General features: G+C 59.7%; 1 protein-coding gene across 1 annotated transcript in view; it reads right to left on the minus strand.

Moving 5' to 3' along the window:
• Positions 1–7: 7 nt before the first annotated feature.
• Positions 8–10815, minus strand: part of LOC103901296 (1-phosphatidylinositol 4,5-bisphosphate phosphodiesterase gamma-1-like) — a 20038-nt gene continuing 9230 nt past the window's right edge. The window contains exons 8-32 of the mRNA XM_009282156.2: positions 9962–10034; positions 9748–9849; positions 9550–9668; positions 9364–9449; positions 9049–9169; positions 8763–8931; positions 8359–8478; positions 8037–8144; positions 7697–7884; positions 7277–7477; positions 7024–7143; positions 6508–6691; positions 6113–6190; positions 4752–4855; positions 4435–4531; positions 4069–4135; positions 3454–3617; positions 3235–3331; positions 2872–3096; positions 2410–2558; positions 1507–1621; positions 1107–1268; positions 804–892; positions 499–683; positions 8–421 (exon numbers count right to left, since the gene is read on the minus strand). Of these exons, the coding sequence (XP_009280431.1) occupies positions 370–421; positions 499–683; positions 804–892; positions 1107–1268; positions 1507–1621; positions 2410–2558; positions 2872–3096; positions 3235–3331; positions 3454–3617; positions 4069–4135; positions 4435–4531; positions 4752–4855; positions 6113–6190; positions 6508–6691; positions 7024–7143; positions 7277–7477; positions 7697–7884; positions 8037–8144; positions 8359–8478; positions 8763–8931; positions 9049–9169; positions 9364–9449; positions 9550–9668; positions 9748–9849; positions 9962–10034 (3175 nt within the window). The 3' untranslated portion in view covers positions 8–369. The remainder of the gene's footprint in view (positions 422–498; positions 684–803; positions 893–1106; positions 1269–1506; positions 1622–2409; positions 2559–2871; positions 3097–3234; positions 3332–3453; positions 3618–4068; positions 4136–4434; positions 4532–4751; positions 4856–6112; positions 6191–6507; positions 6692–7023; positions 7144–7276; positions 7478–7696; positions 7885–8036; positions 8145–8358; positions 8479–8762; positions 8932–9048; positions 9170–9363; positions 9450–9549; positions 9669–9747; positions 9850–9961; positions 10035–10815) is intronic.

The raw sequence follows: 10815 nt of genomic DNA on the forward strand, positions 1-10815 counted from the left end.
TGGGGCTCATCGCCCCTCCCCGCCATGGGATGGTGGGACACAGAGGATGTGGGGTGAAGAGGACGCCGCAGTGGCCACCCCGTGGGGACAGGGACGTGGCCACCAGCCCCAGGGGACGTGGGATGAAGCCGGAGGTGCCCCAGATTTACGCTGGAGCATCCCACCTCCTGCCTCGCCCCGACGGAGAAATGTCACAGGCAGAGCTACCCGAAGTCCCCTTTCGTCCCCAAATTTGTCACACCGCTATCACCCAGCCCCGGGCATGGGGGGGGAGGTCCGGATCTGGCCACCCCACCTCCCTTTGCAGCAGGAGAGGAGGTGGCGGGGGCGGGGGTCTGCAGTGGGCTGGCGGGCTCATGTCCGTCCAGCTCAGCTGCGTTTGGTGACCATTTGCCGGTCCCTCTTCTTCTTCTCCATCAACCTGGTGGAGAGCAAGGTGGTGGCCTTAGGGACCCCCCTGAAAGGGACCTCCTAAAGGCACAGGGAGGGGACACTCACTTGCGGTTGCGGACTTCAGTGAGCTCCATGAGCCGCTCCTGGGCTGCCCGTAACTCATCAAGGCGCTGCTGGTAGCGGGAGTCGCAGCCGTTGGTGCGCTCGTAGCTGGAGACCTGGCTGGAGAGCTCACTGGCGCGGTCCCGTAGCTGCTGGATGGATGAGTAGAGGTTCTCCTCGTCTTCCTCCTGCTCTGACACAAGGGTATGAGCTGGTGGGGTGGACAGGACGCCCCAGGGTGCTGTTCTCCCCTGCTCCAGCTGGGGAAACTGAGGCATGGGGTTCCCCAAGCTGCCCAGGCCACCTGCCTTGGCGTTGATGATCTCGATGTGGATGAGGAGGGCGGCGAGCTCCAGGTCCTCGGTGTAGCTGTTCTTCAACGGCACCGACCGGTAGCCTGCACACAACACCACGACACGAGCTCAGCCCCATGGCAGGGTCCGAGCCCCTCGCCACGGCCAGATCCCTGAGAAGATGATGATGATTGCAGGGGGGGTTGGACTAGATGACCTTTAAAGGTCCCTTACAACCCAAACCATTTGATGATTTTGTGATTCTATGATGATGATTCTGTGATGATGATGATGATGGTGCAGATGGAGGGACCATACCTGTTTTGAGGCCCTTGACGGGGAAAGTGGCTTGTGCCAAGAAGTTGGGGTCACTGAACATGTCCTCCTCGTACACCACAAAGCGGAGGAAGGCAAACTCGGGGTTGTTGATGTCGAAGACGAACTGCTTGAAGAGCCAGACGGGGTTGAAGCCGTTGTCGGCTGCGGGGCGAGGAGAGAGCGGGAAGGGTCAGGGCGGGGCTGGACGCATGGACATCACCAGCATGGCACCAGCACGTTAGTGGGAGATGCCTGTCCTCTTCACTCCTCCACGAAAACCAGCCCCATCACCCACATGTCCAAGAGGACCCCGAAGGGCACAGTTAGGGTTGCCCCGGCGTCCCTGCCTGTCCCTGGGGCACAGGGGCTGGGTGGGAACATCACCAGCGTGGACTCTCACCTACGACATCTGTCTTGTTCTTGCTGTTGTCGTACTCAGAGCCGCACACCTCCACCTCCACGAAGGGGCACACGATGCTCCTCCCATTCTTGGGTAGGTGCCGGGCACCGAGGATCTGCAGGAGGAAGAGGAGGGTGAGGTCTGGCTACATCAGCTGAGGAAGGACTCCCCAGGGCAACCCCATGGCTTGGCCTTTTTAGAATCATAGAATCATAGAAGGGTTTGGGTTGGAAGGGACCTTCAAAGATCATCTAGTCCAACCCCCCTGCCATGGGCAGGGACATCTTCAACTCGATCAGGTTGCTCAGAGCCCCGTCCAACCCGACCTTGAATGTTTCCAGGGATGGGGCATCCACCACCTCTCTGGGCAACCTGGTCCGGTGTTTCACCACCCTCAGCGTAAAAAAATTTTGGTGTTTTGGGCTTGCCAAAAAGCTTCATGGCCATAATTAGTCACACCACACCTTATTTATGACCTTGGACTGGTTTTAGCTCGATTTTAGCTGTATCCGCCAAATTATTTAAAAAAACTTTGCCGGATTCATGCCATGCTCAAGAGTCAGGTGCCTACAAACCAACCTGTCTGAGCTCTAACACCGAAATTACCCAAGGGTTGGGTAAGGTGTTTTGGGGCTTGTTTTAGCTACTTTACCCTTCACCTTGCATTTGCTCAGGTTGGGTTCAGCTCTGTGCAATTTTTGGGTTCTCCTCTGGGAAAAATGATGCCGCAAGCGGAGAAAAACCGACAAACCGAAGAGATCATGGGGTAATGATCTCCATGGAGCAAATATGGGGCTGAAACATGTAAAAACCATCCCCAGTTGACCCAAAACGGAGGAATAAGCAAGCCCCCATCTTGATGGTGACCACCTCAGGGTGGACTTGCTGTCCTTGCCCACTTGCCTGCAGCTGCACCGTGATGGGCTCCACGATCTTCAGGCTGTTCTTATCGAAGGGGTCGAATGTCTCGTCCCTCATGATGTCAGGCTGCAGGACGTAGCCGCTGCGGCCACCGAGCATGAAGAGCGCCTGGTTCAGCTGCATTGGCTTGTCTGCAGCCGTGGGGACAGAGCAGCTTTGAGCTGTGGGGCTCAGGGACTCCCTGAGGTCCCCGGCCAGCAGGTCCTGCCCTGGCAAACCCCCTGCTAAGAGCCCCCAACCCTTGTCGGAGAAGGGATGCAGCTGGGTTTTGCATGAAGCACCCAAGAATTGCATGGAGATGTCCCCATCAGGATGAGGAGAAAGGTTGGAGAGATCATCCAAACCATCTCCAGCAATAGGACCCAGGGCAGAGCCACCAGGGATAAGGATTTTGGGGTCACCTGTGGGGATGAGCCCAGCGGCCACCCCAGGAGCAGGATTTACCAGGTGTCTGGAAGTTGAGGGCCACAAGCTGGCTGCCACAGATCCACATGGGCAACGGGTCATAGTTGGAGGAGTCCAGGCGCTGCCCTTTGGGGTAGATGCGGCTGAGCTGGCGCCGGTTGTACTGCAGGAACTTCTTGCCCTTGCTGCGGTTGGCATACTTCTCTGCCTTGGTCTCCGGGAAGGAGGACATGTCCCGGTAGCACGCCTTGTCCGTGCCAATCTCTGAAAGCACCGAGGTGGCCATCAACAGAGGACATGGGGCTCTCTGGTGGCCCGGGGGTTGGCCCATCATGACCGCTTGGTTCCCCCTACCCATCTCTTCCCATGCTTATCCCATCACCCCCCTTCTCCAGCTCTTACTGTCCTCATCGAACGGCACCGGGCGGCAATACACAACCAGCTCGGAGAGCTCCAGCGCAATCTTCTTCCTCCGCTCCATGATCTTCCCCTCTTGCATCTGCACAAGGGGAAACAGGAGCTGAAAGTCTTCCCCCAGCCTCCTCCTTTGGAGATGTTGGAGACCATCCGCTGGGGAACGGGACCATCCACCCCCATCCTCTGCACCCCGGTGCCCCTCACCCTGGCGTCGGCGTTCTGCGTGGCCTCTCGGATCTTGGCCACCCACTCGCTGAGTTCCTCCTGCGTGTCTGCGGCCACGTCCAGCGACTGGGCTGCGTGGGACATCTGCTGGGAATGGATGGTGAAGACAAATGGTTTGGAGCTCCTCCCGTCTTTGGAGATAACTATAAGGACATCAGAGGGGGGCTTTACTCGAAGACATTCCCAATGGATGGCTCTGTGGAGCAAACGAAACCTCAGCGGTCCCGCTCCCGGGCCCCCACCAGCACCCCCCGGCACCCCACCAGCCGTTGGGGTCCTCTTGTGAAGGTTCCATTTTTCTAATGAATTGTTTCAGCTTTCCACGCTGAAATGCGTTTTCCTTTCAGCCAGGGGTAAATATCCCCTGAATCATCCAGACCTCCCAATTCCTCTGAATCCCCCGCAAAATCAACCAAATCCCTCAGAACCCAGCCTCGCGTTGCTCCTTGGCACGTTGTGCCAAGCATGAGCCCAGCTGGCAATTGCATGATGAGTTTGGGGAGCCTCAGCTCACGGCACTGAGCTTCAGTGCGGGGTGTGCGCCGTCCCGGCAGGCTCCCGCAGCTGTGGCGGGGACGTGGTGGGGACACTCACCGACGTGGCAGGACGGTACGTCGATGAAGCCTTTCAAGAAGTTCCCCAGGGGGCTGTTTTCCGACGACTGCAAGAGAGGAAGGAAGAGTGGGTGGTGGGGGGCGGCTGTGCAGGGCTGAGCCCAGCGCCCACTCCGTTTGGCAGCCTCCCTCCAGCCCTCTGAATCGGCCAAGTCCAAGCAAAAGCAGAGAAAAAACACCCTCTTGGCATGCTCTGCTCCGCGCATCCCCAAGCCTTTGGATAAGGGTCTGGACTGGAGCGGGGCTGGGAGCATCCCCCAGCCTCTGGATAAGGGTCCGGGCTGGCACAAGGCTGGGAGCATCTCGGGTGGCCTCTGTCCCAGGTGCGCGGGGACATGGCACTCACGGCCTCATCCTGCTCCTGCGCTTGCGTGCTGACGATCTCCTCCACGTAGTTGGCTGGGAACCACAGTTGCTTCTTGCCCCCGTAGTCCCCCCGCCACCTGCAAGGGGTGAGAGGATCAAGGAAAGCGGACCAATTTGGGGGGGGACAGGGGTGTTCATGCTACGTGCAATGTCAGGGAGCGGTCGGAGAAGGGGTGGGGGGACAGAAAAGGAGGCAGTTAAAACCCACCACGGGACGACCCACGGGAAAACCCGGGGTGTCCCCTCCACACCTCACCCACGGTGATGCCCACCCGGGGGTCACTCAACCGCCCTCACCAGCCACCGTCCTGCTTGTCGACGTTGTGGATGATGGCCTGCTTGCAGAATGACAGCTCATCCTCCCGCTGCGCTTTGTAGTCGTAGAGAGCCTTCACTGTGCACTAGGCCACCGGGGAGAGGGATATGTGTCACCACCCAGCACGTGGGGACACTGGCGGGCAGTGCTGCCTGCTCAGCCTAGCTCCTTGAGCCCCCACAGTGGAGCATGGGGGCTCCTGAGGGTCCAACACCCCAAACGATGCCCCCAAATTGCTCATGACAGCAGTGAGACATGTTAGAGGGGACAGGAGGGCTGGAGGTGCCCGTGGTCCTGTAGGACCACCACATTAAGCGCAAAGCAAGTTCCTCTTCTGGGTCTCCCAATGGTTTCTCCTGGTGCACTGAAGGGGTTAATCCCCTGATATTCCCACTCTCCCTGGGAAAAATCCCTTTGGGTTAAGGTTTCCGGTGTCTGGTCATAGCCTGAGAGCTGCTCTGCTGCAAAGGGACCTTTAAGGCACAGCAGTGCTGGGCCATGGGATTGTAGGATCACATGGAAGGAATCTTGGGGCTCCAGTCCAGCCTCCTCCAGGGTCAGCTCCAAGACTAGCCCGGTCCCAAAAACCTCTGAGGATAGAGACTAGGTCAGCTCCAAGAACAGCTGAGTCCCAGAAACCTCCAAGGATGGAGACGGGGTCAGCTCCGAGACCAGCCCGGTCCCAAAAACCTCTGAGGATGGAGACTGGGTCAGCTCTGAGAGCAGCCTGGTCCCAAAAACCTCTGAGGATGGAGACTGGGTCAGCTCTGAGAGCAGCCTGGTCCCAAAAACCTCTGAGGATGGAGACTGGGTCAGCTCTGAGAGCAGCCTGGTCCCAAAAACCTCTGAGGATGGAGACTGGGTCAGCTCTGAGAGCAGCCTGGTCCAAAAAACCTCCGAGGATGGAGACTGGGCCAGCTCCAAGACCAGCCCTGTACCAAAAACCTTCGAGGAGGTAGACTGCACCACCTGGGAGCTGACCCTAAACCTGCTCTTTTGGGGTTCCCCAGTGCAAAGGGATCCATGGGGGTTTCCTCACTGTTGGGGCAAACTTATGCCAGGTCCTTGCTCCAGGCTGGGCTTTCTCCAGACCTCGCCCACCATGCCGTTACAATGCTGTCACTGGAACTCGGACTGTCCCCAAGTGATGAGGAGGTGGGAAAGGTCCCACCAGCTCCAGCATCACTCGAGGGTCAGAAAAATGCAGCAAAACATCACCACTTCTCAGGTCGGTGGTGGGAGATGTGGTGGGTCTGGGGGCACACTGCCCAGGAGCCCCAGCACTAGAATCACCATGTCCCACCACCCTCCACCTCCCAGGGACACCAGCTTGGCCCCTTACCCTGGCCATTGGCATCTTGTTGGCCTCTACGTAGAAGTGGGGGGTCCGCACCTCATACAGGGCTCCATAGTCTAACTCCTGCAAGGAGAGACACCTGAGTGGGTCACCCGGATGCGGGCAGGGGCCACAAGGGGATGTGGTGAGAGCCGGGCCACCACGTGTGATCCAGAGGAGGTTGAGAGGGACCTAATATCCCTTTGCAACTCGTTGGAAGTGAATTACGGTGGAGTTATAACCGTGGGCAATGTCTGTGGAATGAGCTTGGGTGGTTCTGGTTGGGCTTCAACCGAGAGGCTGGAGGAGCCCTTCCCACGATGGTGGAGCTGGGGACAGGGCTTGGTTGTCCATGGCACAGAGCCCCCATCCCCACCATCCCCACCGCCAGGAGTACTCACGGTGGTGCCCATCTTCTCCAGGGTCTCCTCGTTGATGGGGTAGCGCAACTTCATCTTGCGGTAGAGCGGGTGCTTCTCATAGTAGCTGACAAGGTCCACGAGGCTCTCGAACTCAGCTGAGCTGCCCAGCATGAAGAGCCGACCTTCCTGCTGGATGCGGCAGTGCTTGATCTTCCCCTCCGCCCTGGGGCCAAGAGAACCGGGGGGGATACGTGAGGGGTGGCTGGACGCTGGCTCCATGATGGGGATGGGCAGGAAGCGATGCCCTGCCCCAGCAGGAATGCCACCAGGGTGACCGCCCTGAGGACGTGGCTTTCCCATCACTGCAGCTAGGGGGTCCCCCCCCATGACAGCATCATGCGTCCTACCGTGTCACCCTGCTGACCCAGAGCAAACCCCTGCCACCCAGCATGGAGTCACAACAGACACGAGCCAGGCAGTTCTCAGCTTGGCCAGCAACATGGACACTGCGGCCAAGCCCGACTGGCCTCAGGGCACCGGGGTGGCCACACTCACCGGAAGGAGATGGCGTAGGAGCTGGGTTCACTGCGCTTGCGCACCAGGAAGGCTCCATCCCGCGGGACCCGCATTAGCATGTGCTCGGCCTGCAGGCGCGTCAAGCTGGCGTGGTACCACCTGGCCGGGCAGAGAACAGAGGCAGTGGGCTGGCGCTGGCATCCCCGTGCCCCGGGAGGCACCCAAGACCTGACACCAGGGATGGAGGAGGCTGGGGGACCCAGGGGACCAAGGGGATGGGGGCCATCCTCACTCTTTGCTCTCGTGGGCATTGGGTTGGGGGACGGGGTCGGTGAGGCGCATCTCGAACTCGTTGCAGCGGAGCGGCACCTCACGGTAGTGGCAGATGAGGCTGTAGAGGCTGTCGAAGACCAGGTTGTCCGTCAGATAGAACTTGGTGGCGCCGGCCTCCTGCCGCGAGTGGATCCGGCAGTGCTGCACCCGGCTGGACCTCCTGCCGTGGTGATGGAGGGAAGGCAGGGGTGAGTCAATTCTTCTTCATGTCCCCACCATCCCACGCTCAGGGGTCCATGTGCCGTGGAAAATGGTGGTGTTTCCCCGCCAAAACACCACTCCAGGCACCAAACTGGGGATTGGCTGGAGGGCCAACCCCTGGTGGGATACCCAGACCAGTTCGGGGAGGGTGAGATCCTGCCTCCCCCAGGGCTCCTACCAGAAGGAGAGGGTGTAATCACCCACGAAGGTCTCGCTCTCGCGCACCAGGAAGGTGCCGTCCTTGCCGCCTGTCTCGGTGCAGTACTCGTGCAGCAGCTTCTCGGCGATCTGCCGCCCATCACGGCCACCTCCCAGCTTCCCGTGGAACCACTTCTCCGTGAAGTGTAGCTCGTTGTTGTTGAACTCCTGCGAGTTCACCCCAAAATGGGAGAGATGCCCCAGGGTCAGCATTCCTCCCAGCCACCGGCATCAACTGGGGCATTGCCACCCTCTCCTCCTCCTCACGGAGTCCTCCCTAAATCCCCCTGCCCCGTGGATGCATCCTGCCCCTCACCCACCTCCTTCTGCTCCACCTCCTCCTCATCCTCGTTGAACTGGTAACGGGATGTCTCCTCTGAGTAGTAGATCTTGTTGCTCGTCAGGACGAAATAATGGGGGCTCCAGGTCTGGGAGGGAGGAAGAGCATCACCAGGGCAGAGAGGATGATGGCATGGAGGGACGGGGCTTTGAGACCCCTGTTTCTGCCCCCCTCACGTCCGCCACAGCATTGCAATGGTCTAGGAGAGCCCATGCCCCATGTCCAACCCAAACCCCAATGCTCATCCCTGTCCGACAGACCCCGCTTGGCCCCTGGCTGCCATTTGGCAGGGAGCCCCTTACATGGTCGATGGGGTCTTCGAGGTAGAGGATGCCATTCTTGATGGAGTTGCTGATGTCATTCTCCGAGTAACTGGCAGTGGAGACCTCCTCGTACAGGTTCCCTTCGACCAGCTTCTTGTGCTGGAGACAGCCCAGGGAGGGGAGCTCAGCGGTGGGCACAGTGTCCCCGTCACACTGAGCTCCCAGCCCTCAGGCCATGCTTGGGCTCCTGCAGGTACCTCTCCACCACCCCCTGTTCCTCTTGACCGTCTCTTGCAGTAGGACATGGGAGAGATGTCCTACTTGTACACGGAGGGATATCACTCTTGAGTCACAAGATTTGAGAGAATCACCATCCCTCCCAGCCCAACAGAGTCCTTGTCCCTCCCGCAAAGAGAGGCTTTGGGGTGGTGCCCGCTCCACACCTTGATTAGGATCTTCTTCTTGAGCTGGGTGGGTGAGGGCAGCTCGTCGGCATTGATGTCCACCGGCTTGGTGAGTAGCATGTCCCCAAAGACCTTCTTGAAGTGAGAGGCCATGTTCCTCTGCTGGACAATGCTGCAGTGGTCTTCGATGGAGAGGATGATGGGGAACCTGGAGGAAGCAGGTGGGAATGGCAGCTTGGGACAAAGGTGAAGGAGAGGGGAATTCGGGCAGGGGTTGCCTGCCTGTCCCAGAATTGGGGTGTCATTGGGGGGGGCTGAGGCTTACTCAGAGGTGACAAACGCGTGCTCCTTGATGGTATGCAGCACGTCCAGGAACTTGATCTTGGAGGTGAGCGTGTGGCCGTGGTAGATGATGGGGAGATCGTCTGGGCCATCCCAGCAGTCCACTGAGTGGGGAGACACCTCAGTTAATGCATGCCAGTCACCGACTGTGCACCAGGGACCATGTTTTTGGGCCCCCAAAGGACATGGAAGACCCCCCACCCAGTGCCATGGGATGGGTGCAGGGGACGGTCTGTCTGAGGGACCGTGGGCTGCTGGGGGGGACTGAGCATCACCACAGGGTGCTGGGGGGACTCACGCTCGATGCAGCGGCAGCCCATGCGCAGGCAGCGGGCGTACGCCTCCAGGGAGGACTCGCTGGAGAACTGGTCCCCTGTCAGGTACCTGCAGAGGAGTGAGAGGGACCATCAGTGGCCAGGGCTGCCCAGCTAGGGGTGATGGGATGCTCGTGGGGGTCCCCGAGGAGAGCCCACCCTGTCCTTACGTGTTGTGGGAGGAGGAGATCCAGTACTGGGACAGGGGGTGGTTCATCTCCTCGGGCACCACGCGCTCATACTTGGCGTCCATCACCATGTTCTCCTTGGAGAAGAGGTATGTGAGGAACTAGGGGGGAAGCAGAGAGGTCAGAGCCTGCCAGGGCTGGGGAGACACACCTGGGTGGGTGCCACGTGGGGCCACCCACCTCGTCCAGCTGGAAGGAGGGGTCCGTCGCCTCGCTTGAGCCCTCCTTGAGGTAGGTGCACATGTAGTCCCGCACCACGCCCACATCGCTGGCCCAGGGTTCCTGGGGTGCAAACATGGCCGCTGTTACGGGGCGAACCAGGCTGGGGCATCCCATGGGCGTCCCCAAGGTTGGGGCTGAGAGGGATGCTGCAGGGGTCTCTAAGGGTACCCACCTTCTGGTCGTGCAGCAGGAACTTCTGGAAGTCGTAAAGGGAGATTTGGCACAGCTCGGGGCGGTCCACGTTCCTGGGACATGGAGCGGCCATCAGCGAGGACTGGGAGCAGGAGTTGGGGTAGACCCCATGCGGGAGTCGAGGCTGCCAGTGCCCACTAGCAGCTTGGCCCCTTGATGCCCCCCGCTCCTGCCCCACTCCTGCCCACTGTGGCAGCTGGCAAGGGGCTCAGGGAAAGCACAGGCCATGGGGGTGCCAGGGGCACCCCGAGCTGTTGGGTGCTGCTAGGGCAAACATTCCCAATGTCACCCTGTGACCTGGGAGAGGCAGGCACCCAGCCAGAGCATGCAGCATTGCCCAAGGATGTGGGGAGGAGGGCAGTGTGACATGTCCCTGCCATCCAGAGGGACCTGGACAAGCTCGAGAAGTAGGCCCATGTGCACCTCATGAGATTTGATTGAAAGCAGCCCTGCAGAGAAGGACTTGGGGATGAAAAGCTGGACACGAGCCGGCAATGTGCGCTTGCAGACCAGAAAGCCAACCGTATCCTGGGCTGCATCCAAAGCAGCGTGGCCAGCAGGTCGAGGGAGGGGATTCTGTCCCTCTGCTCCACTCTGGTGAGACCCCCCTGGAGCACTGCGTCCAGCTCTGGGGTCCTCAGTCCGAGACAGACATGGACCTGTTGGAGCGGGTTCAGAGGAGGCTACAGAAAATGGTCCAAGGGCTGGAACAGCTCTGCTGTGGGGAAAGGCTGGGAGAGTTGGGGTTGTTCAGCGTGGAGAAGAGAAGGCTCCGGGGAGACCTTCTTGCGGCCTTTCAATATTTAAAGGGGGCTTATAAGAAAGATGGGGACA

Source organism: Aptenodytes forsteri, unplaced genomic scaffold, assembly GCF_000699145.1.
Source record: "Aptenodytes forsteri isolate BGI_AS27 unplaced genomic scaffold, ASM69914v1 Scaffold260, whole genome shotgun sequence".
Classification (NCBI taxonomy): domain Eukaryota; kingdom Metazoa; phylum Chordata; class Aves; order Sphenisciformes; family Spheniscidae; genus Aptenodytes; species Aptenodytes forsteri.